This window comes from Canis lupus, chromosome 15, assembly GCF_011100685.1.
Source record: "Canis lupus familiaris isolate Mischka breed German Shepherd chromosome 15, alternate assembly UU_Cfam_GSD_1.0, whole genome shotgun sequence".
NCBI lineage: Eukaryota > Metazoa > Chordata > Mammalia > Carnivora > Canidae > Canis > Canis lupus.
In genome coordinates, this window is record NC_049236.1 from 29,555,687 (window position 1) to 29,573,481 (window position 17,795).

A 17,795-nucleotide genomic window follows, 5' to 3' on the forward strand; every position below is an offset into this window, starting at 1 on the left:
CAATGATTTCATATCAAACTTACTGCATTTTTAGATCTTTAAAAAAATAGAATGCGTATAAATTGGTGTTACGTGCAAGCATGAAAAAATTCTTAGTATAATTATTACTTAAGAACTTTGTTAGAGAAGTCACAAAAAACAAAGAGTTAATAAAAAAGTAATCATAGTAATGTAATTTGGAGGAAAGCTCACCTGAGATCTAAGAAATACTAGTTCTCTCTGTAGCTGTTCTATAAGATTTTCAAGAGGACCTATCGGAGATGATTTTGATTGTGTAGTAATAGGCAAATGGTCAGGAACATTAACTTCAAGTTTACTTTTCAAAATCTCTGTCTGTAAAGGTACTTCACTCTTTCTTATATCTTCTTTCAAATTGATATCAGCATAGTTTATCTGGGTATGAACCTGTTCATCTTCTGATGTTGCTATCTGTGATTTTTCCATGTTAGCTCTGTTACCATGAATTTGTTCACAAAATATTGCAGACTTTTGCCTAAGTGATAATTTCTGCATTAAGTCTGAAGCTGTTGATAAGGCTTGTAAAGATGAACTACTTTTTTGTGTGAAACTAGTCTTCTCAAGTGTCTGACAGCTTCTTGACACTTGCTTCATAGAATGGTCAGAAACAGAGTATAAGTAGTCATCTATTTCTTCATGGCTCTCCCTATTAAAGGTATTGACTAATGATTCTAGATTTCTTAAAGATTGTAGACATGGTGCTTTAAAAATCTCCTTTATTGTAATAGTTTCTGGAGGTGAATTATTATCTTTTACTTGTATAGATGAAGACTGTTGAGTTAAAGAGACAAAAGGATCCATTTCACTTTCTACACTATGTTGAATTTCAGATACCATTCCTGATAATGATCCTATGGTGACATTCTCTTCTGGCTCATTCTGATATAACTTTGGAATATTGAACGATGGTCTCCTATGCGGCAGCTCTATTTTATCTGGACTCCTAATCTGTATTCAGAGTAAATAACGTCTCATTAATCAATCTTTGGATCAACAGGTTATTTAAATTTTTAAAAAAGTTTTCTTTTATTTAACAACTATAAAAAGAAGCAATGCCCAAAATGAAGTAAAGGGGGAAGAAATGAAAGCACTAATAATAGCAATTTTCTTTTATTCTATAACAATACCTTATTGTTTACCTTTGATTGTGCTTCATTCATATTTTTGAGGCTTGTAAAATCGAATTTCCTTTCTCCTATTTTATTTTCTTGAGAAAAGTTTTCAGTTAGGTTCAAGTCCTCCATGGTTAATCCTACATATATTAGAAATTAACAAATTAGAAACATAAAAAGAACTTTCTTTTACCCTAATTCTTAAAAAGGAAAATCAAGTTTTAACTGAAACAAAAGGTAGAGGATTTCCAAAATCCTTGATCCACATGTAGCCTATACAATCTTCTGACTTAGCTCACTTTTAATATTAATATGAGAGACTAATATGACTTTTGTCTTCTCCTCTATCATTCTTTACCCATTCTACATAAAAGTATTAATAACTACTGAAATAGTTTAGAGAAATATAAAATAGATAAGAATCATGAATGAGTAAACTGGCTAATAAACTAATAAATTATGAAATTTTGCCCTGCTAGAAATCTTTTGATATATTATAGAAACTGATGATTTATAAAAACAAAAACAAAAACAAAAAACAACAAACAAAAAAATCCTCTATTATTCAGATACTTGTAGACTTGGGTGAAGTTAGAAAATAATTCCTTCTCTACAGTCTTCTTAGAAAAACGTACTGCAATTACTATTATAAAACTTTACCAACTGTTCTCTTGATATCAAATAAGATAAACAAAAAATTAATTTTTATTCAATAAAATATTACTTTCACTTAATAAAGAATAATGTACAAAGAAAGTTTTCAAAGCACAGCTCTTAAGGAAAGGAAAAATATTAATAGAAATTACTAAGTTTTATCCTTATTGATCAAAATATCTTGGGATTGTGTGGAAATTAATAAACTATACTGTAAAGTTTTCAAAAGTTGATGAGTCTGAAATTTTGTTCATTTTATTGTGTTTTTTCTGTTTTTACCTGTTTTAGACTTAGGACAGACACCAATGATACTTAAATACCCTTCATCAGGTCATTATTTCATTTATTAAACTTGGCAGCAGAACCACGATGATATATATAATATACAGAAAATTTCATCTCCAGATAATTCATTTTCCAATGACTCTTTTAAAGATTCGGAATAAATGCATATACCTGAAGTTGCAGCTCTTTTTCCTCTTTCTTGAGCCATTTGGCGAATTTTTTTTTTCAGATCAAGTCGTTCTTCCTCTAGACTTTCAATCTATAAAGTACAAATTATTAGTCTTTCTTTTTAGTTCAACCAGAAAATTAATTACTTAACTATCACACTTGCCTCTTTCAAAAGAATCTGGTTTTCAGCTCTGTACTGCTGCTGTTTTAAGCTTTTGCTATTTCTAAATTCAGTTAAATCAATCATTGTCTTCGGTTCAAGACCTAAAATATTAAGGGATATAATTAAAACCTTATCAACATTCAAATGAACTACAAAAATTTCATATAGCAATTGGTTATCATCAAGCAAATGACTGTAATTTATTTAGTCAGTATCATTGAAGAACAGGGCACTTTTCATGCAAGAATTTCCACATATTTGAACTATAACCTTATAAGTCAACATTTTATCACATTAATGGAAATCCTGACAAAATATATCAGGATCTGTCTTTTTCTCCATGTCAGATCATTGTGAAAATATGAGAATGTATTAATCAACACAGAAGCTGTGGAATAAAACAGACTTGCACTCAATTTCCACTTGCAATTATTAACTAAGTGTCAGAATAAGACTTCATTTATTTTTCTTGGCTTGTTGTCAAGAGTGTAAGAAAATTAACCCACATAATGTACCTAGTCCAATACCTGGCACATAGTAGTCATAATTAATATCAATATCAATTATATTACTACACTAGTCTAATGCCCACTGTCTGCTAACTTCCTATTATGAAGTAGATATGAAGATTGTCTCAAGAAAGTATAAAACAAGATTTGCAGGCTTTAAAATACAGAAAATCTTGTGTTTGTGATAGCTATTTAATTGGCTTGGTCATCTTTAGCAACTTCCAGTTTGAAGTCATCTGTGATCTGGTAGGTCAAGTTGATTAGAAGGCTAACTTGGGGTACTGGCTGATCTGGGTCCTATCTAGTACATTTTCATAAATAAATCATCTTTATAAAATACATATTTTTTTCTTCCTCTAGAGAACAATTTTCACAGATGATCATTTTAACTCTAAGAAAGCATTAACTAGTATTTATCAAGTATAATGAAATCAATATTTAGATTTTTCTTTTCACTTCAAAGTAGCAATTTATAGTCATGATTTTACATTCAAATGAGTAATACTCATTAAATGAACTATTTATTGAAACTATTACATAAACTCACAAGGTATATACAGTAATTACTTCTTAGAATTAACAGTAATCTTAAAATACTCAAAGTTAAATTTAAGCAGCATAAATTAACCAGCACTTATAAATGTCCTCATGAATTCATCTGAACAAAAGCACTTTGCAAACCATCATGGGTCATATAGACCCTACCTTTGTTGAGAAAAAGAAAGGGGAGTTCACTTCTAATATATAGTATTAGTTCAGTAGACTTTCAGGTTTAAATAAGGAATTATTACTTGAAGAGATGCCAGACAGAATAAGCAGTGCTCTAGGCTGGCCCAGTCACCATCCCAACCCCATTAAATCCCTCATCCCACATCAATCACACTGATTTAGAAGGGTTTATCTGGGGGGGAAGAGGGGGAAGCACTCAACTATTTAAAAATAAACAAAACATGGCTTGACAGCTAAGACTGATAAAACTATGGATCTTAAAAAATGACTTACCCACACGCTCCCTCAGTGCTTCATTTTCATCAAGGAAATCATTGATCTTCAACTCAAGTTTATTGATTTCCTTTGTCAATACTTCAATCTCTCGATCTCTTATTTTAATTTGGTTTTTACAATTCTTTATTTCAATAACAGCATCTTCTAAACCATATACTCCCTGAAAAATATCCAATCTAATTTATGTATAATGTGGTTTATTTGAATAAATTATGAAATTCATGATTTTCTTATTAAGTCTGAGGGAAAGTATAGTTATATGTAAGATTTATGTCTTTAAACTGTGCTTTTAAAAAACAAATCCAGTAATAACAACGGAAAATGGAACAGCTGAAACTTTCTAGTATAGCGTTCTATCGACAAAGTGACTCAGAGAATGACATATAAAATACCTAACAAGGGGAGACTGGGTGGGTCAGTGGGTTAAGCATTCAGCTCATTACTGATCTGAGGACTGTGAGATCGATCGAGCCTGCAGCCAGTTCTATGCTGGGCACTGGGCATGGAGCCTGCTTAAGATTCTCTTTCTCCCTCTCCCTTCCATCATCCTACTCAGGCTCTCCCTCTCTTGAAAAATAAATAAATAAAATAAAGGTAGTGAATATTGACTATTATAAGACCATGCTAGATGATTCAGGGGGTATGAAGACAAATCAGATGTTCATACTGTCTCTAGGGAGCTCCTTATCCATCCCTCTCAAAAAAACAAAAAACATTTAACAAAATATAGGAAAGGAATAATAAGAGTGAATCAGTGACACCATTAGTAAGCCATTAGTGGCTTGACTTGGTGGCAATCAGATTTAAAAATACAAAAAGTACAAAGTAAGTACTGTGTGTTGGCACAGTAGGCAGCAAAACTGTCCCTGAAATAGCTTTTAGCAAATAAACGAGTGGTGTCACATGCATATGGTGGCACAATGACACAGATTACAAAGAAACTAAACTTGCTGTTTCACCAAAGCTGATTATCTGAGCAAAAGGTTTTGATCAAATGGTTAGAAAACAATTCTGCTGAAAAGTAAATGCTGCTCAAAGGTCTGAATAGTGTAGTATAAACCAACTAAGATAACCTTTATCATAAAATACTTCTGGAATGTCTTTGAAAGTACAAAGTAAATAGCACAGAACAGTCTGGGAGTGGCAAGAATAATCTAAACTCCCTGATTGACATGATAAAAATACATACCGATTCATAATCTTTTAATCGCTTTAGAGTCTCAACTAGTTCTTTATCCTTTTCCCTAGCATCAGCCTCAGCCAGTTCAGCTGTTCTCTCAGCCTCTTTAGTTTTCTCTTCTAACATTTGAACCTTAGACTGAATTTTCATATAATGAGTCTGTTGGGAAAGAGTTGAAGCACCTACAGGGTAAAAAACAAACAAACAAAACCCATGAATTAATTGAATTGATTACTCATTCCTTTAAATCCCTGATTCCAATACAGGAAGCAAGAAAAGTGGTTCATCACTAAAAAAGTCCCTTTAATATTATAATTTTATATTTGAAAAATAAAATTTGTTTTCATTTTATTGATAGGACAAGCTTAAAAAGTTAACAGAAAACCTTAGCTGAAGGGTTATGGATTATAAAAGATTGCAAAACACTGCTTGATAAAGAAGGATCATTGTGACAAAAAGTACTAGCTATCTGTTCCTAATGTTCAACCTTTGTTGAACTGTAATAGAACAACACAATTTTAGTTGTGGACACGTGGCCATTTGAAATAAAGACTAAATTTCCACTTGTACCCCAGCGGTGTGGTCATGGGGCTAATGGGATATAAGAACAAGCCATGTGTGTATTTCAGGAAATGTTTTTAAGAGAGAGGAGTGAATTTTTTCTCTTTTCTCCTTCCTACTAGCTGGAATATGGATATTACGTCTGGAACTCGACCACTAAGAACACAACATGGATACTACATGTTGAGATAGGCAGGGCAGCAAATTACACGATGTCTGATACACGATTATTTGTGCAGTTATCATACCAACCCCAAACCAGTTGCCTCAACTTTGTTTATATCATGGAAAAATGCATTTCTATCCTGTTTAAACCACTGCTATATTTGATTTTTTCTGTCACTTGCAGCTAAACTTAATAGCTAAAAAAAATCTCTACTTATATTTTACCAAGCTGGTGCTAGACCAAAAAACAATATTCCTTTTATCGACGCAAATCATTCTAACCTACCCTAAGTGTTCTACTGATTTATAGAGCATACACTTACGTGTAGGCATTGGACTAGTGTGGGACAGCACGCATGTTTATAAGAAATGGGCTTCATTCTCTGGAGTGAAAAGCCTAGATGGAGAATGTGAGAGTGTCTACTCTCATTTCTTCAGTGTGGCTCTCCACAATATATTTGTCTGCCTATCCTCCAGCATGTGCTATTTGCCTCTAGCTCCACCTCCTCCACCTTGCTGTTTGGGATGTGGATATGAGGGTAATGCTCCATTTTGGACAAGACAGAGGAGGGCAACATCCTGGGTTGCCTAATTCTACACCATCACACAAGTGAGAAAAATAAACTTCTATCTTGATTTTGCCACCATTTTCCAGATCTCTAGCTCTGACAGCTAAACCTAATTCTAACCAATGAAAAGAAACCACCATCAGTATCATATTTACAAATATAGAGTATATTCTAGGACACACACCTTCTGTGGACTTCATGGATCATATGCCTATGGACTGACTGAAATGTCATTAGACAAGGCCTCTTTCTTATTTGATAGCAGAGATCAACTGCCACTTTTTCTCCTGGTGGCTGGAATATGCAAAACCCATGCTGTCAGGCATGCTTTTAAAAGCAGTTTAACCTACTGTCAAAGTACAATTGTAAATACAGAAATAAGTATAGAAATAAGTATATAAAAATAAGTGTAACAAGTGGGCCTTGCTATTGGCTCAGCAATCATATTCCATTTCCCTGGTCTGTTTATTCTTCTAGATGATCATTTCATACCTTCTCTTTTCTCCTCTCTACTCAAACGTTAACCTGTCCTCCCCTATTCTTTCAGCTGAGAACCTTGCTTCCTATACTGAGAAAAAAGGAGCAATCAGTACAGAAGCTTTACCTGCTCCCACCATCAGGTCATCTCCACAGTCACTGCAGCTGTTCCTACATGCTCCACTTCTTTCCCTGTTATTATGGACAAATTCTTTGTGCTCCTAAGGCCAACTACCCCACTGGAATGCTAGATTCCAGCCCCCTGCCTTTTCAAGGATATTGTTCCAGAAGTTCTCTCTCTCTCTCTCTCTCTCCTGCTTCATCGTATTAATTTTCCTCTTTAATGGATCTTTCCTTTAACCTAAAAGCATGATTATTTGTTCCATTTTAAAGACAAAAAACACTTTCCTCATGACTCTTTCCCTTCAAGGTACTACTCCATTTTTTGCCTTCCCTTCACACAAACAGTCCTCGAAAGAGTCTCCATGGTGTTCTGTATCAACTGTATCCCTTTTCTCTTAAACCAAGAGTGGCCACTGCTAAATCCACTGGTCAATTATCAATCAATACTCATCTTGATATATTAGCAGCATTGCAGTTCTGAACATGGCTGCTTATTCTCTTCCTTGATGACATTCCTCATGTGGTTTTCAGAACTCTACACATTCCTGATTTTTCTCCCGACTAGCCTCCTTTGGTTGCTCCTTTTCATCTCCCCAGCCTCTAAAGTAAGAGAATCCCTAGGCTCAATTTTGTATTTTCTTCTTACCATTTGTTCCTTTGATGATCTCAGTCAGCTTCATGACTTCAACTGTCATATGGTTCCCAAATTTATATCTTTAGCCTAGACTGTTGTCCTAAATCTCAGATTTCTATATATACAAGCGTCTATTTAATTCTTTCATTCAGATGTCTAATAAACATCTCAAATTTAACATGTCCTGTTTAACTAAGTATCCGATCATTTCTAAACTTGCTGGAAACACAGTCCTCCCCCAATGTTCAGAAAAAAGTCTTGATAACTCCCGCATATCCTACCTCAGATCTGTCAGCAAATTCTATTTCTTGCACCTTCAAAATACATCCTGAACTGACTACATCTAACAACTCTATGCTACCGCCATGCTCTCAGCTACTAGCACCTCTCCAGAGTATTCCAACAGTCTCATAACAGGTTTGCCTGCTTCTGTTCTTACCTCCTGTTGTCTACTGCAGACATAGCTTAAGTCAAATTAGATCACTCCTGTCCTTTGAAACTTTCTTTGGTACTTCTCACATAAAATAAAAGCCAAAGTCTTACAGTGAACCATTAAGTCTCTTCATGATATGGCCCCTGGTCACCTCTCTGATCTCATCACGTACTACTGCCCCACCTGCCCACTGTTTCAACCACAAAGACTTCTTTGTTGTTCTTCAACACACTCCGTATACTACTACTTCGGTACCTTTACATTCCCATTGTCTGGGGACATCTGATTGGCTTACCACCTCACTTCCTAAAAGTGTTCAAGTATCTCCTCAAAGAGGCTTTTGCCTCACTATCTAAATTACAATCACCACCACCACCACCATTAACTCACTAGCTAGTTACCTTTGTGTCTTTTTTATCTTCAGCAATTATGTTAAATGTGTCATGAATTTATTATGAATGGTTTGCATTAATGTGTCCTGGTATAACTACAGTATGTACTGCTATGGAAATATGAGACCACTGATGTTTTAAGGGCTTCTGTTCACATGTATTAGGCAAGGCAGTATGTCCCAGGGTAGGGAGAATAAGATGAGATACTAATTTGGTAATGTTCATTCAAATGCTGATGAGCCAAATGACTTCTGGAAATTACCCGCAATGCTACTACACATTTTATCTCTACACAGAGATAAAAATTTTATTCTCTTCTATTCTTTTTAATTATAAAAAATGGGATAAATAACTACAATCAATTATATCACCATTTTTCATTTCTTTCACCTAACTAATCTGGTCATAAAAGTTAATGTAATTTTTATTGGGGAAAACTTACAGAAAATATCTCTTATCACTTACAAATTTAAACACTAGTAATTTATGTAGTTACTATACTAGTTAACACATGTAAAGTCATTTTTAAAAATATAAAATTCAAAAAGAAAAATCAATAATATATCTATTGACAATTTAAGAAAAACAAAATCCTTGTAAAATTGAATGGTACATAGAATAAATTTAAGTACTTATTAAACATTGAATCAATTACCTTTGTTTCTATGAAGCTCATTTTTCAAATCTTCGATAATGAAAGTATTTTTTTCCATTTCTTTTGTATATTGTTCTACTTGTTCAGTGAGCATCTTAATTTGACTATCTCGTTCTTGTATGCCCTATAAAATATTTTAGAATATTACATATGATTTATTCATGGATGTTAACATGCATGTTAAAAGTGAGGGGAAAAAAGTAGGTCTTGTGTTTTTTTCAACAAGATTATAGAATATATTTTCTATGGGTCAAAACAATGTCTTTTACTACTTTGTCTCCCTCAACTGCACCACACAACGTTTGGTACACTGATGTCACTCTAATATTTAAAAAGAGAACTGCTAACATCCTGGCAAAGGGAATTCCAGAATACTCTGATATTGACAGCTTCTTCTGACTCTTTTCATGCTACCATTCCTCATGATCCACCCATTTCCATCTATTGCCATGTAACACTTCATTCAAAATATTGTCCCTTGCAATTGTTCTTATCCTCCAGATACTTCCCAAATTTGCCTCTTTCTTTTGAACTATGACTATAGGGCACAGATGATGAAAGTATAACTTCTACACAAATACATTTGTATTAAAAATGAAATTTAATGTAATAGTCAAATTATTACCAAACTTTTAGCTTTTTTCACATTATATAGGATATTTCAGCACCAACATATAACATAATAAGCATTAATAATAGAATATTAAGATATTTTTAAGTTTCTAAAAGTTTTTGTTTCTTATTAAATAATTCCCAATCAAAACAATATATCTATTATCTGCATCAATATAGGAAAATATACAAAATAACTCTATTCCTAACTCTAAACTTAATTCTAATTGTTTCTTGGGACTGCATTTCAAAGGACTTTCTCATATACCCAACAGGGCAAGCCACTAGGTAAGACATATTGCCTACTTTAATAAACCAAATTTTGAGAAGGTTTTACCTGTTGTAGAGCCATAACATTACTTTTATCAGCATCAAGCTGGGCATTTTTCAATTTCTCCCTCAGGTTATGCAACATTTGCTGATATTCAATAATTTCATCATCTTTAGAAGACAAAATTAACTAGATATAAACAACATAGGATCTGTTACATAAGAGGAAAATTAATAAATCATTTTTCACTTATGGTAAGTACTCTAATATGTACCATTAGCAGATTTCAAGAAAACACAGGAAATAAAATTCACTTTGAAGCGAGTAAGTATCAGCAACTATTTGCATAATCATTGTTGCTTTTGGGTGTACAACCTTAAGGTCAAATAAGAAATGATTCAAAATATACATTATAATTTTTGCTGTTTTAGAAATTCAATCTTTAAATACTCTCAAGCTTTAAAAACCCATTCTTAAATAAGAATTGTAAATACTCTCATGCAACTACAAGGAAGTTTTGTACAATTAGTTTTTATGGAGAAAACCTTAAAATGCCACTGGATGAAGGTGTCTTGTGTTCTCTGCTAGAAGAATCAAATACCAAAATCAACTTGTAAAATTAATTTATAAATTTATCACATATCCAATAAGATTTTTAAGAACTATTTCTAAAATTCATACAAAAAACATGTCCACATGTATCTAAAAACTGAATAGCTTTTTCATATATTTAAACATAATAACTAAAACAAGGACACATGGTTAAAAACTAGATCAATATAAAGGAGAGAGTTCAAAAATAAATTCAAATTCAATAAGAGTGTCGTATGTAACAAAAATGAAATTGTATTTCAGTAGGAAGATAAAGTGTTCAATAAATAATGTTCAGAGAACAGAGTATGTCTGTTGCATCCATACTTCACTCTCCATGCCAAAATTAATTACATATGCTTAAAAGACTTAAATGTAAAAGATGAAACTAGGAGGTACTAGAAGAAAATAGAGAAAACAATTTTATACTCAGAACTCTCTCTAATTATGATACAGAGTTCAAAAGACACAAAAAAATAAACTACATGATACAAAAAGAAATACTTCATAACAAAAAGTACCATAATGCCAAAAGACAAGTGTCAAACTGGAGGGATGATTTGGATATATATGACAACTTGTAGCAATTTAATCTATGTATTTGCAAAACAACAAATACATGAAATATTCATTATAACATTGCTTCTAATACCAAATAGCAGAAACTGCTAAATATCACTCAACAGGCTAGGCTATCAATTAAATAAATACCTACAAAGAAAAATTACAAAGCCATTAAAAAGAACAAAGCAGTAGTATATATACCGACATAAATAATTCCTAAAAGATATTAAGTGAAAACAAAATGCAGAAGAAAACATATACTACCATCTTTACCCCCTAAATTAAATGATGTAAAACTTTTCTTTCCCCCAGGGGTTGGTAAACTCAATCAAGGGTCAAATTTGGCCTGCTGCCTGTTTTTGTAAAGTCTTATTGCAAAACAGCCCTGCTCATTCATTTGTGTATTGTTTATGGCTGCCTTTCATGTTATAATAGCAGAGTTTGGTTACACCAGAGATAATATGTTCTAAAATATTTACTCTCTGGACTTTTTACAGAAAGTTTACTGACCCAATTGACTCCACAGGGTATCATTGTCACTGCTACTGCTTTTGTTTAAAATACAGATTATCTGAACTTTCCAGATAACCAAATCCAAATAGCCAACAAGACTTATGTGACCTCTGTTTAGAAACAATGACTATAGAAGTGATAGCTTTTAAAATTAGGTTTATTCAGAATCACTTCCTACTTTTCTCAAAATATACAGTCGTTATAATCCTAGCTTCTGACATGGTAAGGTCAGAGGATTTTGTTGGGGTTGGAGAGTAGGGAGGAGAAAGAAAGGTGTATTTTGAAAAACTCAGATGATTCTGAAAGTCCCTTTCCTTACTCCCACTAAAAACCAACAGTTTGATTGGTCTGAAGGAAGGAGAATTGAAAAAACTTAAATTAAACCAGGAACTATATATACATTATACAAGGCACCTATAAGTTATGTGAAAAATTTAAATTTTACTTAGAATTATCTATTTTAGATGACAAGTAAGTTATGTTTTAGACTTATATTACAAATAAGCTAGAGGACTATAGAAGAGAGAATACTTAGTGCTTTTCTAAGTAGGACATACAATGCACTTTAAAAATTGCCTAATAAAAATGTCACTAACTACCATAAAGACTTTAAAGAAAACTAAGACTAAGAAGTTGAAATAAAAAATACAGATGAAAAACCCATTATATCAACTAAAAAAAAAAAAAAGCCACCTTCCATTCTTCTACTTTTGCATTGACAGCAGCCATGACTGGATCATCTTCCTCATTTTTTGCTTTCAGAAGATCTGTAAGCTCCTGCACCTAAAAGCAACAATTATTTCAATAATTGTTGCAAAATAGTGCAATATACACTTATTTGTTATATATGCATATTTACACATACATTACACATACACACTGTATATACTCATACATGTATATACATACACATTACCAATGCATATCCATTATTGGAGCAGTTCTACAGTTAGACGTGATATTTAATAGTTTCTGTATCACTACATATGTATAATTATTTGTCATTAATAGAGAATTATATTTTTGAGCATTATTCTATTTTAACACCAGGGTAATATCATGTAAAAAATAAGCAATATATTGGTTTTCTGATATTTATGATGCATTTATGGTATAAGATTTAACTTCAGGTCCACAGGACTTCTAGGAATCTTTAGTAGAAAATCCCCATGTTTATCAGTTTTCCAGGACCCTGTCTACACATTCGTTCACGACACATATGAGATATGCATAAGGGGATTAAAGAAACACATATGGACAAATATACCAGCATGGCAACACATTACAGTAAGAGGATATAGTACAGCATAAGACAAAAATTTATATCCTAGAAAGTTAAAGTACTTTTTAGTTTCACATAAATAATATGATATAATATGAAGTCTGCACAAATGAGTTAATCAAACAGTTATACTTACTTGGAGCCGGTAATGATCATTTTCTTTTTTTAATTGGTCCATGACATTATCTGTCTGATGTACGATTGCTTTCATCCTGTTATACTCATCAGTCATCTTTTCCATCTCCTGTACAGACTCTTCTAGATTTTTTCTCATTTCTTGATTCTGAACTTCAATTTTTTCATTAGCTTCTGTTAAAGTCTAATAAAGTTAAAAACACTATGGTTAACTTAAGAAACTGAAATTTAAACGAAATTAAAATTAAACAGAATCTTAAGTGTCTGTTGGAGAATAGAGAGTCCTTTATAGATCTTTAGTAGCGTTTGATCCAATTAAATCAAATTAAATATCAAGCAGATTGCATCTAAAAAGCTTGGTTCTTCTTAATGCCCAAGATAGACATATAAAATGAGTGAATTTGCAAGATTTGTAACTTTAAAGATGAAATTTATTTCATGTTTCCAAATGCATAGTTGCAGATTTCTACTACAGAATTTAAATGTAGGACCAAATACTAGATTTATATTATAATAAAGCTTTATAAGAATCATTGCCTTGAATTGACTTCTATTTTACCTGAATTTCATCCAGATATTGGACAAGTTCATAGTTTTTTTTAGACAATTGTGATCGGTAGTCACTGTCTTCTCCTCTTCTTGATAAAAGTGTTTCTTTTTGGGAATCTATTTGTTTCTGATAGTCAATAATATCCTGACGAAGCTGCTCATTCTGAAGGCAGACCAAATACAATATTCTATATTAAGAAACTATCCAGAGAAACAAAACTTCATCCTCTAAATAGTTGATCTCAAAACATATCTTTAAAATCCCAAGGTCTCGCCACCCTTAAAGTCTCACCTTTTTCTTTAGACGTTTGTTCTCCAGAAAAGAATAGGAAAAAGAAAATTAGAAATAAGAAAGGCAACATATAATTAAAATTAGGAATTAGAAATTAAAACAATAAAGAAATTTTAGGAGGAGATATTATTTTGGATAATCAAAGAAAGTAAGAATATTAATTATCAACCAAAATAAGGAATATTTTGGTTATGTTAAAAAGATAAGAACTCCTGTAAGGATAAACAATGTACAAACATTATTTGGCTCAGAAGAACCAAATAATACAGAACTTATAAGATTTCATGAGAAACAAAACATTTAAAAGAATACTGGGTAAAATAAGAAAAGACAGAAATGCAGTTATTCAGCAATTAGCAAACTAACAAAGAATAGCTTATAAAACAAAGCAAAATTTACCCCCATACAGTAAGAGATGAACATAGTACTTAGTAGCCTCAACTTTCAATTTATTTTCTATTTCCCTGAGACAAATTCATATAAAAATAAGCCAACTTGGAAGCATCTGTTACTTAGAAGATTACAGTCCTGCTTAGAGTATAAATTTATGAAAATGTTTTTAACAAGTAATTTATTGAACTACTACAACTACTAAATTTTTTACCAACCTCTCTTCTTAATTTGCTGTTTTCATTTTCTGCTTCCTCATTTCGAAGAGCCAACTAAAATAGCAAAATAAAAAAATAAGTAAATAAGGTTTAGCAGTAATTCAATATAAATCCAGGTTTCAACTAATCAATTTAAATTTTAAATTCTAATTAAGTAGAGAATGATTAACTACTAAGGACTTCATGTTGATCACAGATATGAATAATAAACCAAAATTTGTGAAATCTAAAGATTAGGAAAAACAAAACAGGCTGAGTTTAAATGATTAAAAAAAAAAAAAAAAAACTAACTAACCAAAGGATACAGAAACAAAGCAACAAACAAACTATTCCACTCCTCGCCCAAACCTAATAATCAGCAATTTTCTGTCCAAGATCTTTAGCATTTTGCAGTTCTATGTCAGGGCTAGGATATTTTTTGTTCTGGTGAGCATTTAAATTACTTAGAAATATAAGGCAGCACAACATAATGGTTAAAAAGAAGCAATCTGAAATCTGACTAGCCCAGGTTTATATTCTTTGTCCACTGATTTCTGGTGGAGTACAAACAAGCCATTTACTATCTTTTAAATCCAATTTTCCCATCTCATATATTGATGTAAAAATTAACTATGATGTTTATAAAGTCCCTTAGCACAATGCTCAGTGCATGAAATAACAAAAAAATTATGGAGTGTTTTCTTCTCACATAAATGATTTCATTTGTGATTCTTTTATTTCCCAAAACAAATTTTATTAACTATTATCACAGTTTTTTTTTAAACAATGTCCAAACCTCTTATGTCTTTTCACTTTTCTCCCTCATTCAAGCAGAATGTAAAAGATCAGTGGTTTGGAATTAGAATACATTTAAAAGTCTATAGTAAATAACCAAATGCAGTATGTGACCCTTGATGGAACCTTGGATTTGGGTGGAAGGGCTATGAAGGGCATTATTAAGCCAAAGGAAAAAAATACAATTAGAGACTAGATATTAGGTAACAGTATTGAAAAATATTAAATTTCCTGCATATGGTAATTATATAATGATTACATTGGAGAATACTCCTCTTTTTCAGAGACACATGCTGAAATATTTTAGTGTTCATGAAGTATCATGATATATGCAGCAGTTAATTCTCAAATGGCTCAGCAAAGAGAGAGAACTATGTGAATACAAAGATATTGATGGAGAGATAAAGTAAAAGTGGCAAAATTTTGACAATTGGTGAATCTGTATGAAGAGTATATGAATGCTTATTGTTTTTCCTATAATATTTAGGAAGGTATGATAGTTTTCAAAATAAAAAGTTTAGAGGGATCCCTGGGTGGTGCAGCGGTTTAGCGCCTGCCTTTGGCCCAGGGCGCGATCCTGGAGACCCGGGATCGAATCCCACATCGGGCTCCCTGCATGGAGCCTGCTTCTCCCTCTGCCTATGTCTCTGCCTCTCTCTCTCTCTCTCTCTCTCTCTCTCTCTGTGACTATCATAAATAAATAAAAAAAAATTTTTTTAAGACTTATTAAAATAAAATTAAAAAAGTTTAGAGAAAGTTTATAATAAAATGCAAAACACCGGAGAAATTTCAAGAGTGTACCTACTACTACTACTATCATCATCATCATCATCATCATCATCACCATCGTTGCCTGGGAGTTAAGAAATAATCCTATTGTGTTTTGAATTGGAAAATTTTAACTAGGAAAGAGATGTCAAGAACTTACCACTGAAGCATTTAGTACTACTGATGCTCTTTTCCCTTAATTTTTCAAACATCACATTCTTGATTTTTGTCTTATGCTGTTCCTTAAAGCACCTCTTCCTGTTTCATTAGACATTTCTCAGAGATCTCCCTTACAGTCATTTCTACGGCTTCATAGCTATGTTGCTAACTCACAAACCTTCACCCTCTACCCAATGCGTTTTATGAATTCCAAAACCAGTTACTCTTTTTGAATATGCCCACTGGAATCTCAAACTTAACATGAACAAAAGTGAAAACTGGAGTAGTAATTACACACCTTATAAATTTCTCTTATGTCTCTACTTAGTGAATAACACTACCTTATTATTCAGTGGCCCAACCCAGAAAACTCTCCATTCCTCCCTCTCCTGACAACCATTCAACACATCCAATTACACGTACATCTCTAAACCTGTCTATATCCCTTAATCTCTTCAGTCATGATTTTAATTAGTCCATCATCAGCACCTGCCTGAATTAGCACAGATGTCTCTTTACTATTCTTAGTCCTCTTCAATCCACTCTCTATAAAGCTGAATAAACATCAAAAGTATAGATCTGATCACGATATTCTCATATTCAAAATTCTTCTTCTTTTAGGAAAAAGACCAAATTTCTCAGGAACTGACTTGTACTTATCTCTCCGGAGGATCACAAATGTTTAAACTACAAAGGCAAGATAGTACAGTGGTTTAGAACAGACTCACTGAGTAGGTTTGGATTCAAATCCTGTTTTTACCACTTATTATTTCTGTAACCATGGACAATTACCCTTTCTTTGTCTGTTTCCCTATCTGGAGCATGGGGAAATGTTACCTATCTCAAATGATATGTATGAAACAAGGAACAACAAATTAGTGCCTATAAAGTATCTGGCACATAATAAGGATTCTACACTAGCCATTTTTACCTATATTTCAGCCAAAATGAATAATTGTAATTCCCTAAATTCACCATGCCATCTCTTCCCTCTAGATCTTAGCAAATGCTGTATCTTCAGCCCAGAATGCCCTTTCTTTAACCACCACGTATACCCCATACCCTTGCCAGACTAACTCCTAATTCAGGTCTGCTTTTTGGTGTTTTGTTTTTAATAATTTGTTTTAAAGATTTTCTTTATTTAAGAGAGAATGTGAATGGGAGAGCACGAGCAGGGGCGGGGCAGAGGCAGAGAGAAAGAAGCAGATCCCCTACTGAGCAGGGAGCCCAATGTGGGCTTGATTCTAGGACCCTAGGAATCAAGGGAGAATCAAGGGGAATCATGAGCTGAAGGCAGACCCTTAACCCACTGAGCCACCCGCGTCCTTCAGGTCTCAGTTTACAAATCATTTCCTGAACCTCAAGACTGATTTAGTTATCCCTCCCCAGAGTAGGGATATGTTACATTTATTATAGACAATGAATATCAAGAAGCAGGATAACATTACCCTCTATATTCCTAGCATCTAACAGTCTCTGGCAAGCTAAACTCAATAAGGGCAAAGAAGAAATTGCCAATAACTCATATTCCATCTCAAAGAATCTAACAACTGGAATGGTACATAGGCCATATA

General features: G+C 32.8%; 1 protein-coding gene across 4 annotated transcripts in view; it reads right to left on the reverse strand.

The window, feature by feature from the left end:
- Positions 1-17,795, reverse strand: part of CEP290 (centrosomal protein 290) — an 86,903-nt gene that overhangs the window by 62,696 nt on the left and 6,412 nt on the right. For 2 of the 4 annotated variants that reach the window (XM_038558604.1, XM_038558603.1), the window contains exons 7-17: positions 14,521-14,574; positions 13,631-13,783; positions 13,073-13,255; positions 12,348-12,437; positions 10,053-10,175; positions 9,104-9,227; positions 5,104-5,276; positions 3,912-4,074; positions 2,401-2,501; positions 2,241-2,328; positions 1,158-1,270 (exon numbers count right to left, since the gene is read on the reverse strand). In XM_038558604.1, the coding sequence (XP_038414532.1) occupies positions 1,158-1,270; positions 2,241-2,328; positions 2,401-2,501; positions 3,912-4,074; positions 5,104-5,276; positions 9,104-9,227; positions 10,053-10,175; positions 12,348-12,437; positions 13,073-13,255; positions 13,631-13,783; positions 14,521-14,574 (1,365 nt within the window). Of the gene's footprint in view, positions 1-192; positions 967-1,145; positions 1,271-2,240; positions 2,329-2,400; positions 2,502-3,911; positions 4,075-5,103; positions 5,277-9,103; positions 9,228-10,052; positions 10,176-12,347; positions 12,438-13,072; positions 13,256-13,630; positions 13,784-14,520; positions 14,575-17,795 lie in introns of all 4 variants that reach the window. The other 2 variants (XM_038558601.1, XM_038558602.1) reach the window with 2 other exon arrangements.